This window comes from Aedes albopictus, chromosome 1 (assembly GCF_035046485.1).
Source record: "Aedes albopictus strain Foshan chromosome 1, AalbF5, whole genome shotgun sequence".
NCBI lineage: Eukaryota > Metazoa > Arthropoda > Insecta > Diptera > Culicidae > Aedes > Aedes albopictus.
Window position 1 is genome coordinate 48,200,735 of NC_085136.1, and position 15,844 is coordinate 48,216,578.

The 15,844-nt window shown below is 38.6% G+C and overlaps 1 protein-coding gene across 1 annotated transcript; it reads right to left on the minus strand.

Moving 5' to 3' along the window:
* Window positions 1-10,459: 10,459 nt before the first annotated feature.
* On the minus strand, window positions 10,460-15,351 carry LOC109397915 (uncharacterized). Its single transcript, XM_062844483.1, has 4 exons — window positions 12,774-15,351; window positions 12,465-12,711; window positions 11,697-12,272; window positions 10,460-11,632 (listed from the first exon to the last, which is right to left on the minus strand). The coding sequence occupies exons 3-4, from the start codon at window positions 12,251-12,253 to the stop codon at window positions 10,549-10,551; spliced, it is 1,641 nt and encodes a 546-aa protein (XP_062700467.1). The 5' UTR covers window positions 12,254-12,272; window positions 12,465-12,711; window positions 12,774-15,351; the 3' UTR covers window positions 10,460-10,548.
* Window positions 15,352-15,844: the final 493 nt, after the last annotated feature.

The following is a 15,844-nucleotide window of genomic DNA, read 5'->3' on the forward strand; positions in this document are numbered from 1 at the left end:
GATTATGTGAAAACTCAGGCTTGGAAGCTGTACGACGATGTTTTGAGTAAAAATTGCATGTGCATATTCATGGATGATGAAACGTATGTCAAATTGGACTACAAGGTACTTCCAGGGGCACAGATTCTCACTGTTAAGCATGGCACGGATGTTACGAATTAGGAGAAATCGAATTTTTGCGAAAAAAAATGGGAAATGTATTGGTTAGGCAAGCAATTTGTCAATGTGGTATGAAATCGTCACCTTTCTTCACCGTCCCAGGTATGAACGTCGAAATATACCGGAAGGAATGTCTCCAGAAACATATTCTGCCACTCATCTGAAAGCACAAAGGTCCTACATTACTTTGGCCGGATTTGGCATCCTGCCACTATGCGCGTGACACCTTTGACAGGTATGAAGTAAACAATGTTCAATTTGTGGAAAAGGCAATGAATCCTCTAAATTGCCCGTAAATAAGGCCCATTGAGAATTAGTTAACTTTGATGAAAGGGAAACTACCGAAAAAGGATAGAGGAGCAGAGGACGTCACAAAATTCAAGAAAAACTGGGTCAACGTATGCAAAACCATCGTCGGAACGGTTGTCCAAAAACTTATGAAGCACGCCAAGAAGAAAGTGCGAGAGGTGGCAAGATCCACGAAAAATTAAATATACAATCATGTCATGGGCTTTTCTGATGGTCAATGAACAATGTAATTGAATTTATTTTACAAAATAAATAAAACATTTTGAAATACAGCAATTTTAAGGTGTACTCATAATTAACGATACAGTCCTTATGGCAACGAAAGTTAGAAAGTGTTTCCTCAAGATCGCTTTTCAACACTTTTTTTTTAAATGCATGTGTGTACAAGATCAGATAATTGTGGAAAATGCGATTATAAGGTGCAAGACATTGCACGGCAAAATGTAACAGACTGTCTCAATCTGACATTATCTACCTACCAAATCATATCTAAAGATATCGGTTTGGGATATCAACTCTGGACTGGATATTAACCACATGCTTGTTCCGATGAGTGTCATAAAGGGTTGGAACCCTTCAATGATGGCTATAGTACCACATATTCGCCATAATTGATTTTCACCCTTTAACCCTTTAACGATGTACACCGTGTCCAATAAGTTCTCATACAAAATACTAATTTAGAAAATATCATTTTATTTCACATATGGGTCATTCCATATGAAGTGACCGAGAAAAAGTGGAAACGTGTTATAGATCATCACGGATTTTGACCAAATTTTGTTGGAATGTTTGTTCAATTGGAGGAAGAAAAAATCCAAATTTTGGTGCCGATCGGATCACCCCTCGGCCCGTGGCAGCACCCCTCGTCTTTGCCAATACAAGAAAAATCCAAGTTTTCCCTTCCTTTTCTTAATTTATAGGTTTAAAACTATAACATACACACATTTGCAACCTTCGGCTTTTTTGAAGAAAATTGTTGGAGGAATCCCGGAAAATATTATTTTTTCGATACAGTGTTGCCAAACAAGTCTGGAGCTCGATTTGAATAGGTCGTATGTGCTTTTGTCAATATAAAATTCGATCAGTTTATTTTAGTTATTGTAGCAATATGGAAGATATTTTTGAAACTTTTAATGATGGAACGGAAAGCTTATTTTGTGAGGATTCTGCTGTATATATCGACTTTGTTCAATTTCAACGGTTTTCGCTACAATAAGCGAATCCAACTGATCGAATTATTAATCGACAAAAGCACATACGACCTATTCAAATCGAGCTCCAGAAGTTATTTTTCAATTTTAAAATTTAAAATCGATTTTTCGTCGAATGAGTATATTTTGATTTCAAAAATTTTGATTCCATCGTGTTTATCAAACATTTTCCAATCGAAAAAGCTTAACTCCCCGACAGGGGGAGCGACACTAGTTTTGCCAAGCCAAAAAACCTCAAAAAAAGCTGAAAAAAGCTCAAAAAAGTCGCTAAAATCCACAAAAGTTTTGCGGGTTTTGCCGGGTTTTTTCGACTTTTTTTGGCTTTTTTTGGGGTTTTTCGTCTTGGCAAAACTAGTGTCGCTCTCCCCGCTCCCCGAGGTCTTTTTGGCCGTTCCAGTGATACAGCGTTTTTAAGCTAGAAAACCATTTTTCTCCTATAAATAAAATAAGTCCAATTTACAAGTTTCGCTAAGAAAACATTATTGGATGCAATTTAAAGGTGATTTGGGCTGATTTAGATCAAGGAGAATAGAAAACTATGTAAAAATAAAAATATGACAGTGTTGCCAGTTTATCATTTATGGATTTATTAGAATGGATAACAATAAATTGCTAAAGTTTAAAATTTATGTAGTATAATCCTTATTTCAATTGAAATTATACCAATGTAAACATTAACGTTGACGAAAGTGTTGCCAGACATTTTAATTTTATTGTTAAAATCTACATGAGAACTTTTTTATCAAATCAAATTATCAAGCAAGAATCATAAATCCCTTTTTTACAACTTTTTTTACTATTGGCAGCACTGAACCTTGATAGTTTTCGTTTGGTGTGCAACTTTTTATTCTTCGATCGAACCTTTAATAAGGGCAGTGGTAAATTCAAATGCTCACTGAAACTTTTACATTTAAACTAACTTTTGAGCTCTTTTTACATCCTCTCTGATTCGCTCTCTTTATTGTTGTAAAAAAAAGAAGAACAAAACAACTCAATTTTGGAAATTCAATGCGGGAAGCCAAAAATGAGTAAGTGACATAGTACCTATTGATAGTTGAGTAATTTGAACTGGCGGTTGGATAAAAAGACCTTCTACTCTAAGTACTCTGTGTGTATGCGAGTTAATGTAAATTGCCCACCTCAAGATTGGGTGGATTGAACTCACTTTTGGGAACTGTTGCGCATAGCGCTCTTTAGATTATCACACATATATGACAAAGCATTGCTGATGATAATAAGCTAATTGTAATTGTAATGATACTAGTGAAGAGGTGACGGTTTTCTACCATGTAGTTACCGAATTTGTAAGTTTTACTTTGTATATTCAATTTCATCATCTAGTATAATAAAAATATTTACAGCTTTGCAGCAGATTGAACAGCAATCAGTGGTTTGCTTTAAAGATATCCGCTAAAAGAGTCGGTTCACCAATGCCTCTTCGCAACAGGAACTTTTCTTTCCCCATACAAATTCAAAACAATGCATGAACAGAAAAAAATTGTATAGAAACTTGTACGCTAAGGCATAACATGTCATCCAGAATGGTTTTTGATAATTCTGATCTTATTTTTAGGATTTTTTGGCTTCTCAGTCCGAGTGTGAGATCAAAAACAACCTTATGTTCTCTTACTCCGACGTTTCGATCCGTATTGGATCTTGAGAGTCGGAGTATGAGAACATAAGGTTGTTTCTGATCTCACAATCGGACTGAAAAGCTAAAAAATCCTAAAAATACACCAAGAACAGTCGGAATCAATTAGCGTAATTCTGAACCATGAATCAATTTCAATGAACATTTGAATTTACCACTGCCCTTATTTAAGGTTTGTTCGAAGAATACAAAAGTTGCACACCAAACAAAAACTATCAAGGTTCAGTGTTGCCAATAGTAATAAAATTGCAAAAAAGGAATTTATGATTCTTGCTCGATAATTTGATTAGATACAAAAGTTTCCATGTAGATTTTTACAATAAAATTAAAATGTCTGGCAACACTTTCGTCAACGTTAATGTTTACATAGGTAGAATTTCAATTGAAATAAGGATTATAATACATAAATTTTAAACTTTAGCAATTTATTGTTATCCATTCTAATAAATCCATAATTGATAAACTGGCAACACTGTCATATTTTTATTTTTACATAGTTTTCTATTCTCCTTGATCTAAATCAGCCCAAATCACCTTTAAATTGCATCCAATAATGTTTTCTTAGCGAAACTTGTAAATTGGACTTATTTTATATATAGGAGAAAAATGGTTTTCTAGCTTAAAAACGCTGTATCACTGGAACGGCCAAAAAGACCTCGGGGAATTAAGCTTTTTCGATTGGAAAATGTCTGATAAGCACGATGGAATCAAAATTTTTGAAATCAAAATAAACTCAGTCGACGAAAAATCGATTTTAAATTTTAAAATTGAAAAATAACATGTTTGGCAACACTGTATCGAAAAAATAATATTTTTCCTGGATTCCTACAACAATTCTCTTCAAAAAAGCCGAAGGTCACAAATGTGTATATGTTATAGTTTCAAAGCTATAAATTAAGAAAAGGAAGGGAAAACTTGGATTTTTCTTGTATTGGCAAAGACGAGGGGTGCTGCCACGGGCCGAGGGGTGATCCGATCGGCACCAAAATCAGGATTTTTTCTTCCTCCATTTGAACAAATATTCTAACAAAATTTGGTCAAAATCCGTGATGGTCGATAACACGCGGTGTGTACACTTTTTGTGGAATGACCCATATGTGATTCATATTTTCAAAATGAATACATGTATTGAAAGGCCACATAATACTGATTAAATAAAGCATACGGTTTAGAATAACTTTATTTTCTATTTGTTTTTATAAGCCTAGCAGTACACTTCCGTTTTCTGAAATCCGTTTTCTCCGGCACGCAAGAAAAATATCCGTAAAGTTTTTCATTCTACGGTAGCGAAATAGAGTCCATAAGGATAAATTTTGAGTTTGTATCCCAAGTTATGCACCAATTGGATATACGAAGGCTAAAACAATACAGTTTTAGTGATGATATAGTAAGAAATTTGCAAGTAAGCTCAACTTGGGTTGATTTTTATGAAAATAACCGTTATATCAAAGATAAACATCATAAAACGTAAATTTTGGATAAAATTTACCACAATAGGAATTCAAGCATGTTTTATAAGTGAAAATGGTGTGAATCAACCAGATAAGATGCACCCATGCTTATTTAACACAATAAATCTCATTGAAACAGGTAAATAGACGTTTTTATTTTATTTACGTTTTATTTTGTACAAAATAAAACGGCTCCGTACTTTACTAATACAGGATCTCATATTTTTTTCTCTTCTGGTCATAGTTGCTACTAGCAATGGGGCGGACAGGAACCTAATTTGTTTCAACTTAAAATCATTACTCGTTAAATCATAACCAACGAAATGGGGTGCGTGCCAGCTGAAATTGACTTACGACACATAAGCGATCAGCAGAGACAGATAAAGGACAGTTAGTTCCGAAACATATGCTGTATTTGGTGTATGTTAGTTGGCCTTTCAATAAATAAATTTATTTTGAAAATCCTAATTACAGATGTGAAATTAATTGAATTTGATTTTGTATGAGAACTTATTGGACACGGTGTAAATCAACAAGAAAAAGATCACGTTCACAACCTTCCCTCACTTAACCTTCTTCGTGCATTAGGTGACGCTCACCACGCTGACGTAGTGTACGTCCATCGTGCTTGTCTGGCTCATAATGACCTCAATGCACGAAAAGGGATAATAAACTTACACGCTTCGAAAAAAAATCTCGTAGTTTTATGTCCCTTAAAATAAATCATTTTCTTAAAATGTCGGCTTCCTTGCTCCCTTTTTCGCCATAGTGCACCAGTTATGGTTAATCCCATAAGGAATGCATACAAATAGTGCGAAAAGAAACCGAAGTTAAAAAATGTATCCATAACTGGTACAGGATTCCTATCATTAACGCACGCTGTAATAAATACTGAAAGTGGTTTCCCAACTAACATTTTTGCTGTATAAGAGCTTAATCAACCACTTTCACTTAAGCGTTTGTTCCATAAGCTCTTATGCAGCTACTTTTGCTACTTGGGTTTGGCTCCGTTTCTATATTTTTCCTATAAAGTATGAAAACTAAAGTGTCTTTTTTAGTACTACTTTTCGGCACTATGTTTGATTGGTCAATTTTCTCCTAGTTTGACTTAATTTTTCACAGTTAACAAATATAGACTTTGGGAGCATCCATAAATTACGTCACGCTTTAAACAATTTTAGAGGTCCCATACAAAAAGTTTGACATAGGGGGGAGCGGGGTTAAAAATGGTCCATTTTTGCGTGACGTAATTTATGGACGTTCCCTTTCGATACATTTTATTACCGTGCACGTCTCGCCGGTCACTTCCGGTTCCACCAAAAACTTCCCCTTTTTGACGAAAAAGTGCCAGACTCAGTGGCGTCGCGTAACCTCACTTTTTACCTGTGCACCAAGTATAAATTCTTGAATTTTTTGAACAAATTTGCTTGTAATAATTAGAAAATGACGAGTATAGCTGCTTTCACTCATTTCTATTTCGATTTTGATCAAAAATCCCCTGCAATTGCAAGTTTTAGGGTCGGTGCACAGGTAAAAAGTGAGGTTACGCGACGCCACTGGCCAGACTGAACTGGACGGATAACATTTGTGACTGCCATCTCCGTCTGTAGGCCTACTATCCGAGAGAATCTTAGGGGGATTTCTGAGGCATTTGATGAAGTTTCAGAGGCGTTACGGAGGCGTTTTCGGGGGTTTCAGATGGTGCGTTACATGGGGTCCGAGGGAGTTTGGGGGGGGGGGGGATTTTGGAGGCATTTTAGGAAGTTTAAGAGGGCGGGTTTTAGAGGCGTTGCGAGTGCATTTTCGGTAGTTTCAGAGGGTCTCTAGTGCTTTTCATTGGGTCCGTGGGGATTTTATGAGGATTCTGGACAAATTTCAGGAAGTTTCAGAGGATTTTCAGCGAATTCCCGAGTCGTTACAGAAACGTTGTCGGTGGTTTTGAAATGTTTCAGGAGCGTTACATGGGGTCCGTGGGAGTTGTAGGGAATATTCGAAGGAATTTCAGGATGTTCCAGAAGTTTTCAGCGGGTTTTCCGAGGCATTACGGAGAAGTTTTCGGGAGTTTCGGAAGATCACACGTGGTTACAGTGCACAGTGGTCCACGAACCAGATTTACGAGGAAAGGTGCATTCAACGCCTTTAAATGAGTTTTTGGGCAAATATGGTCTTCTACAAAGTTGACCCTAATAATAAGGCCCTCTTTAAAATGTGCATGAACGAAATGACGTAGCAACATTATCAGCGCACGGAAATGCGCGTTTTTAGAAGCTCTAAAAGTGGTTCTTAGGCGACTTTGACGAGAAATTTGAAACAAAAAAGATAAAGCAATAAAACGATTTGTTTTAGCGTCGCCCTATGAAAACTATGGGAAAATGCTCCAAATTTGGTCAAAGCAGTTTAAACGCTTTATCTTTTTTATTTCAAATTTCTCATCAAAGTTGTCTAAGAACCATTTTTAGAGCTTCAAAAAACGCACATTTCCGTGCACTGAGAATGTTGCTACGTCATTCCGTTCAAAAGATATTGATGATTTTCTAGAAAAAATAGGCAGTTTTCAAGTATTTTTCACTTTAGTTACAAAAATAACACCCCTCTATTTTTTTTATATGTTTTATAACAACATTTCTTCTTTTGAATACGGGCAAAAGATATTTTTATGTTTGCCCCAACCCATCAAAACAGCTTTTTAAAAAAACTATGATTTGTTTTAAGAAAAACGCCTGTAACTTTTGAACCAAAAGAGATAACAACCATCTCAGCGCACGAAACGACACGTCTTCAAATGCTTTACAAGTGTTTCTTGTGCGACTTTGATGAAAAATCGAAACTGAAAAGTTAACGCCAGAAAACCGGTTTTTATTGAACCACCCTAAGCTTATTCAGAAAAATACCTCTAGATCGGTCAATTTTAAAGCTACATAAAAAGTGTCTTCAGCAAACTTGCTCAAAATTGATCAATCTACAATAAGGTGGCCCACACTTATATGAAAAACAAAAATTTCGAAAAATGCCAAGTCTTACCTCCTCAATCAGTTGTTTTGGACTCCCAGAAGCTACGTTCAAAATTTGAGCAAATTCGGTTGAGCCTAAGGGAGCGCTCAAAACGCTTGAAGTTTGTATGGGAAAACTTGGTCAAATGTATGCAGAAATTTTAAGTTTTCGAATTTTGCCGCTAGGTGGCGCTGTAAGCGCTCAATAATCAAACCCTTTGGTATTATTGTAGGTGACTATTGCTAGGATGTTGACTTTCACGCCGAGGACCTGGGATCGAATCCCACTCCCGACAAACTCACAAAATGTGAGTTCTTCCTTCGGAAGGGAAGTAAGGTGTGGGTCCTGAGATGAACTAGCCTACGGCTAAAAATCTCGTTAACACAGATAAAAAAAAAATTCACACGATGAATTTACCCATTTTGTTCGCCAGAGTTCTCTTCAAAGTTGGCAAAATGATTGGCGAGATGGCCAGCTGGGACGGTGGTTACACTCTATTATTCCTAATGTTTCTTTGCGAGCGTGGCATTACGGTTTGGACGTAGGTCGAGACTTCATACGCGTGATGTCAAGACTCATGTCCAACCATTACTCGCTAGGCGCGCATTTGCATAAAATAAACCTCGCGGTCGACAAGCTTTGTACTAAATGCGGTTCCGGTTATGATGACATCGACCACGTAGTTTTGCAATGCCCGGATAATGACGCCTCCAGAGCGCTACTATTGGATACCCTTGAGGCCCGAGGTAGACAACCCTTTGTTCCAGTAAGAGATGTGTTGGGAACTCGCGATCTAATCTATATGCGGTCCATTTATGAGTTTCTTCGCATGTGTTGTATAAAGGTATAATCTTCTGTTTTTTCGCTTCAGTTTTTTTTCTTTGTGTTTGTCTTTTTTGTGTTACATGTTCCTGGCCATCCGGCAGACGAAAACCCGTGACAAGCCCATGCCAACACCAGAGGCGACGCCAAAGGCCAAGAACCTCCCGGATGTGCTACAGAGAACCCTGAAACCTTATCCTCACCATGCCTTTCCTTGAAATTTTGTGACCCGCTAACCTCGAGCAGCCACGAGTACCCTGGCCTCCTCCCAATACTAACCTTGAGTACCTAAGAAAGTCAAAAAAATGTATGTAACTGAATATAAAGAAAGAATTTCGGCTCCGTTAAGCGTTACAAGCGATTGAGCCATAAATAAATGAACTAGACAAAAAAAAAGACATGAAGAGTTAATTTACTTAATAACTTTTTTTTTCTAAATTTTTTAGCTAAGTTCTGTAAAAAGCAGTTGAAAGCTAATAGAAAATGGGTTATATAACCGCTCTCATCTCAAAATTTGGTCGACCCAATTTCCAGCGACACTGCCGTAAGTTTATATTCATTTTTTAGAAAATTTGGCAACTTTGGGTTAAGTTTACATACATTTTTTTTTGAAAAAGTTTCTTTTAAATCATGTTCAAAGTTTCTTTGACTTATTATCTTTTGAACAATGAGACCTAGGTTTTTGAAATCGGACGCAAATTGGCGAAAATATGGGCCTAAAAAATGACATGTTTTTGAGGAGGTGACCCCAAGCTTTTGATCGGGAGTTTATATGGTTTCGCATTATGCGTTTTACACAGTGTATTCTGTGCATCCTCGCCTTTGGTGCATTAAAATCGATAACGATCTGGCTTTATTGTTGCTGTTCTTTTTTGTGCTGTGATTGTTAAGAGTTTAATCTTGCCTAGTTTGGATAGTGGCTACGGTTAGGATAGCTCAGATCAATCTTCAGCACAAAAGAACAGCAACGATCAATCTTTGCAGACTTATGCAAAATGGTACAGCCCAAGTGGCGTTAGTCCAAGAACCTTACTTTCGTAAGGGGAGTTCCTATCTAGGAAACCTTGTGAATCCGGTGTTTGCTACTTTTAGTAAAAATGAAAAGGCAAATTCACGTGTCATGCCTCGAGCATGTGTGTTTGTAAACAACGCAATCGTTACTACACTCATCTCTGAACTAACTACTAGAGATGTATGTGCTATCACAATCGATGTATCTGTTGGAAACCTCAACAAGAAATACTGTGTCCTTTTCAGGACGCTATGTGAACCCATTGTGGTACGCTTTTGCGTGTATGACGATCCTATTCCCTTGCCTGTCCTTTCCCCTGCCCTATCCTTTTTCCTTCCCTTCGTCGTCAGGTAAATGATGAATAGGCTCGTGTTCATGACGATAGCACAAATTTCCCAAATGGAGGACAACGTGCCACTGGAGCCGACCTACTGATACCTGATACCACATTATGCGCCATGCGTCTATATGTATTTTACATAGTTGCTAGGATGTTTTGGCTCACATAACCTAGGGTATTTTTCTCAAACAGGCGTCAAATCACTTTGCAGTCTTCGACAAAGTTGTTTGGCATATAGCCACCTAGCAGAATACCAAAAATTATAATTATTGAACACTTACAGTGCCATCTAGCGGCAAATATCGAAAACTTGAAATTTTTGCATACATTTGGCCAAGTTTTTCCATACAAACTTCTAACTTGAGCGCACCCTTAGACTTAATTGATTTCGCTCAAATTTTGAACCTCGCTTCTGGGAGTCCAAAACTCAGGAGGTAAGATTTGGCATTTTCTAGTTTTATGTTTTTTTTATAAAAGTATGTGCAACCTGAAGAGGGTTTCGGAATATCTTAAGATCAAGTTAAAGGCTGTTTTAGGTGTACTTACGAGGTTTTTCTTATAACGGAACTCTAAAGATGCTGGTCTGAACTCATATTATTCTAAATATTGGAATTATTGTAAAGATCGATTAAAATCTCCAGACACAGCCTCCGTTGCACTTTTCCAGAGGGGGTCATTGGAAGTTGCTTAGTGAAGAACACTCCTCCTCTAAGTTGTTTGTAGTTACCCAAACTACTATTTATCACTTTGTGCACTTCCTCAGCGATGACCTTCTCCTCGCTATTCCGAACTATCAGTGCAGCCGGTAGATCATTTCCCGGAACCGGTATTCCAGCAACGCAACAATTCACCACACCAGGAATCGTCTGGATGACTCCTTCTAGCTCACTTGGAGAAATTTGGTAGTTACCGTACTTGATGATGTCCTTCTTGCGATCGACCACGTACAGCAGTCCGTCCTCGTCGAACCGTCCAATATCTCCGGTGTGCATCCAACCTTCTTCGTCCAGTATTTCGGCTGTAGCTGCAGCATTTCCGTAGTAGCCCGAGAATTTGAACTCGGGTTTTAACAGAATCTCTCCTTCCCGGTCAATATCCAAAGCGTTGCCATCGCTATCGACGATCTTGGCTTGTACCATAGACCTCAGGTATCCGGTGGAGCCTCCTTTGTAGGTATGTGCGTCGCTGAATGTGGCAACTCCAGCAACTTCCGACATACCGTACCCCACCATACAGGTGGATTGCGGTATCAACTTGTCCAATGCGTACTTCAGTTCTGCGGAAACGGCTGATCCTCCGCAGAACAATAGTCGCATGCTGGAAAAGTCTGTTTCTGGGGCACGTCGGTGTTTCAATAGCTGCAGGGCGGTAGCCGGCGGGAAGAATGCCGTAGTGACTCGAAACTTTTCGATTATTTCCAACGCAAGTGCTGGATTGAAGACTTCTTTGGTGATGACCCGTGTTGCTCCGGCAGCAGTACCAGCCAAAAGGAAGAACAACCCTGATAACCAGTACAGGGAGCTGAAGCAGAGCATCACATCCGATGAGTAGTTCTCGGTCATGCTGATGACGTTTGCTATGATGCTGCCGTTGGACAGACAGACGCCCTTGGGTCGACCGGTCGTACCGGATGAGCAAACGATTACCGCTAAGCGTGATCCAGCGTCCTCAAAGTACTCCGGCCTGTGAAGTGGACCAGGTTAGCCGATAAGTACGATACCTTTGGAGAACACAGATATGAACTTACACAAACTCATCCTCCTTCCCTGTCGCAACTAGTAGCTCGTTGACATGCCTGTGACCTTCTACACCGGTGTCCCCGAAGATGAACACATCATCCGTCTGGAGCTTGGTCATCTCCACTGCGGCTGCCATTTCCGGCCAAGTGTCCTGATCGCAGAAGATGACCTGTGGTCGAACCGTGTTGAGCATGTGACTCAAGTCATCCCGCTGGAACGAAGCGTCCAGAAGGTTTACAGGGATCCCCAGGGCAAAGCAGGCAAACAGCACCGGGGCCACGGTTTCCTCGTTCCGTACGGCCATGGTGAAGATGTTCCCCTTGCCGTATCCCATGCGCGCAAGGTTCTGTGCCGCACGGATCGTTCGAAGGCGCATTTCGCCGCAGGTCACTCGAACACAGGTGTCGGCACTGATCTGAGCTATCTGCTGGGGGTTGCGGTTAAGGGTGGCAATCATCAGGGCTCCCAGCGTTTGGTTCGGATTGTAGAGTGGTTGCGTATTGGTGCCCCGCCATATCTTGGTGGTTGGGTCGTAGAATGTGAAGATGTCACGTGGGGAGCGCATGATGGTGGAAGGTTTCGAGCTGTTTGAAAGATGAATCAATTTCCAATTTAAATTCCTAGTATGCATATTCAGTTTATCATTATTTTTTAGTATTTCTATATATCTTATTTCGATTTGTTAATTTATTTGTGTTAGTTATGCATTTCCTTATTTTTATTTCTTTGATGATATTTTAGTATTTTCTGCATATGTATAACGTTTCCGTACTCACTTTATTTTATAATCCAGATTTTCTTTTTTAACTTAGACGAACCAGCAGGCAAACCACCAAAGTGCGTAGTCACCTCTCCGGTGCGCAAGCTGCTACTGCAGTATGAGGTACTGATGCTGGGATCACACCGGCACTGTCATCTGGAACATCTGGTCGTTGGTTTAAATGCGTGTTCTTCATCGTAATTGGTAGGTACTGATAAGCTAAAACAAGTTTATCTTGTCCCATCGCGGTGGATAATACTAGTCTGGAAAAAAAAGAAACGGTTGCAATGATGACTAGCATGTGTGATGGATGATAGAGCAAAACCTGTATTTAACCCTCTTCGTCCCACAGGCGACTTTGGTTCCACAGGTTTCCACAGCTTTGTGCGGTCGATACTGCCGGATCCAGAATGTATTGGGTTCAGGGTTTGGGTTGTCGTTTTTTCGGGCCCGTATGAAGTTGATCATCATTATTAATTTCTCTGTCAATGATCACATATTAGTCCCATAACTGCTGGCTTTCCTATTCATTAGGGACAGCTATGTGATCATTGGCAGTATCTTTTCCCGGTCAGGCTAGATAACTGTGTAGTGATGAACCATCTTCTACGGATGCTTTCAAGCAAGTCATTGCATACTTCTAGCAGAATTAGTCACGAGATAACCAATTGGCATGTGTCAGATAAAGAATCCTTCTCTGATCATCGCTACATCTTTTTTGAACATTTGAATGTTACTTCGGAAAATTTGCGTTTCAGGAATCACCAGTTAACCAACTTTGACCTCTTTAGTGCAAAGAGTTTCAGGCCTATCAGATTGATTTCTTTTCTTCTCTAATACTTAAAACGCATTGGCGATAATCACATCCGTGATGTTCATCTAGCTAACGTGCCTTTTCATGTGAACCAACATGCCTACTAAGTGCTACAAATCTGGTAAGTCCACTGTGTTGTTTGCTTACGATAGCGAGAAAGCTTTTACTCAAAAGCAATCCTGCTTGGGTGTTTTCTTAGATAGCGAAGGTGCTTTTTATGCCATACTGGAAGCCGCACGAAGTCATCGTACATCTCCAGTGATTTCAAATTGGATTCACCAAATGCTCGAAAACCGATATCTCTTCTCGACATTGCGTCTAGCAGCGATTATGAAGTTGAGTGTTCGTGGATGCCCCGAAGGGGGAGTCTTCCTAAGAAACAATTATTACTTTAAGAACAAACGTCTTGAAATCCCGTTACAACAATGCATCAGAGCTTCAGACGCACAAATCTCAAGAAACAAGCCTCAAACAACAGTGCATTTTATTATTCTGTTCTTGCTCACTTGTAATAAGCTCAAAATAAGAAGACCAGGTGCGCTGATTTTGTTTACGAAGAGATTTGTGCCCTCGAAATCGTGAGTAGGTCCCAAAGTCGGTCATTGTGGCGGCCATTTTGGGATTCTTACAAGTCTGTCCTTAAGAAATGTTTCTCAAAGCAGCGTTATTAAGCTGCAAGCTGAAGAATATTTGATATACTTGAATTGAAACTATACTTCAACTCTTGTTCGCTCAGAAATGGGAATCTATCCAACCATCAATCGGTCTAAAAGCTTAAGAAATTTATGTTTATTCAATGATCGCGCTGCGGTTGTGCAGCTATGGTACAACGTTTAAACCATCAACAAATTAGAAACTCTCTTTCAACGTTTCTTGAACTAAGTTGCATGATGCTTTGTTGTTTAAATGCCTATGGTATGTCTAAGAAACAATTATTACAAATTAGCAGCTAGATTCATGATAATAACCATGCTTCGACAATTATTTAACTCTAATACAATAAAAACATGCAGAACAACGTTTCACTGAAGTTGTCATACACAACATACAGATTCTTTTCTATTTATAGATCTGGTTGAACAAAGGTTACCAAGAAAGTGTCTTAAAAGTTTCTTCAATGTGATTGAATCGATAAATTTGCAAAAGTTAACTAACTTCTTTCATTTTTTTTCGTTTGTTTGCAAACTGAAATGACTCTATTTATTTTTATTTTTTTTACAACACCATATTTCAATCACTTTTTTATGAAACACATAGTCGTCTGCATCCGCACTGCTCCAATCAGGATTACATGAGGCAGACGTTTTTAAACCGTATTTATATGCTTAATGTCTGAGTGGAATACGCTATCGTACATCCGTTGTTTAAACGTTGCTTAAGCGTGTCTATTCGACTAATCGTTTACAGGTTGATCAATACCTGTATAATTCTAACCACGACGTTTATTCAGGTTGATAAACTCTTCAGTGAGCTTTATTTATCATCAACTTTGGTGAAGATAAATAATAGTTGAATAATCACATATGTAATTGATGGTGCTACACAGTGAAATTTACAACTCTTGAGAACATTTTGTTAACTCGTATATCTAAGTAAGTCGCTCCCGTTTTATATCGGAATATGTGTTGAGTGTTACGCCAGTATACTCTTGGTGGGAAAATAATATTCAAGTGTCGAATATCAAACTTTTTGAACCCATTCCGCGAAGTGATCCCGTGGAAGAACTAATTGATAGTGCCAACCTCGGTGCCAACTAAAGGAGCCGCTGAAGCTGGCTGCTTCTGGTGTCAAAGCCGACAGTCTCGCTTGTGGTGGAGAAAAGTTGAATCAGAATATCGTGCAGTATAATTCAGAAAGTGTTTAAAGCTGTTGCTGGACATTAATTTGAAGTGCAAGTCTTTGCTGGCACGGATGCAACTTTTTAGGCTACTAAATAATCAGCTATCATGTTTACAAAAACAAACATGATGAACAGTAGCAACTGAGTGACACTTTTCCACTACTGTTTGACGATGTTGTTTAAAAGTTTAACATTATTCTAAAGAAAGCTAATTTCATTATATACTGTTCAACGATATTAGTGCAGCTGAATATGCCCAGACAACCAGTAATCGTATAAGATGTTGCATAAGATGATAAAGTGGAGGCCATATGCGTGCATGCCTCCATTTAGGCGCATGTAAAATGTACGCATATCGCCTCCACTTAAACATCTTATGCATCATCTTATACGATTACTGGTTGACTGGGTGGTAACTAAGCAAGTGTTATTACACTACTACTGGAAGCTGCTTGTTCCATTGTGTATCATAAGTGGAATAACGGCGGTGGAAACAGCTAGTTTTCAATCATTATTAAAACACTATTAAGCAATTGATGGACAGTTTTAAACAACTTTCTTTAAACTACTGTTCGATAAGTTGTTTGATTGATTTGTCTTTATTAAAAAGATTTTCAGCCCTTGGCTGGTTCGCCTCTTCTTCGATTAATTGTTCAATTGAGAGAAATATGTTGAACAAAAGTGCTGTTTTCGCTGTATGCAAAATTTATTCAAAATATTGTTCAACACATGTACTTATTCA

What these genes read in the sequence shown, in the direction of transcription:
- LOC109397915 (XM_062844483.1), bottom strand. Translation starts at nt 12,253, where the DNA reads ATGCGCTCCCCACGTGACATCTTCACATTCTACGACCCAACCACCAAG. An exon ending in GGGAAGGAGGATGAGTTTGT is followed by an intron (nt 11,633 to 11,696) that starts GTAAGTTCATAT and finishes TCCACTTCACAG; the next exon opens with GCCGGAGTACTTTGAGGACG.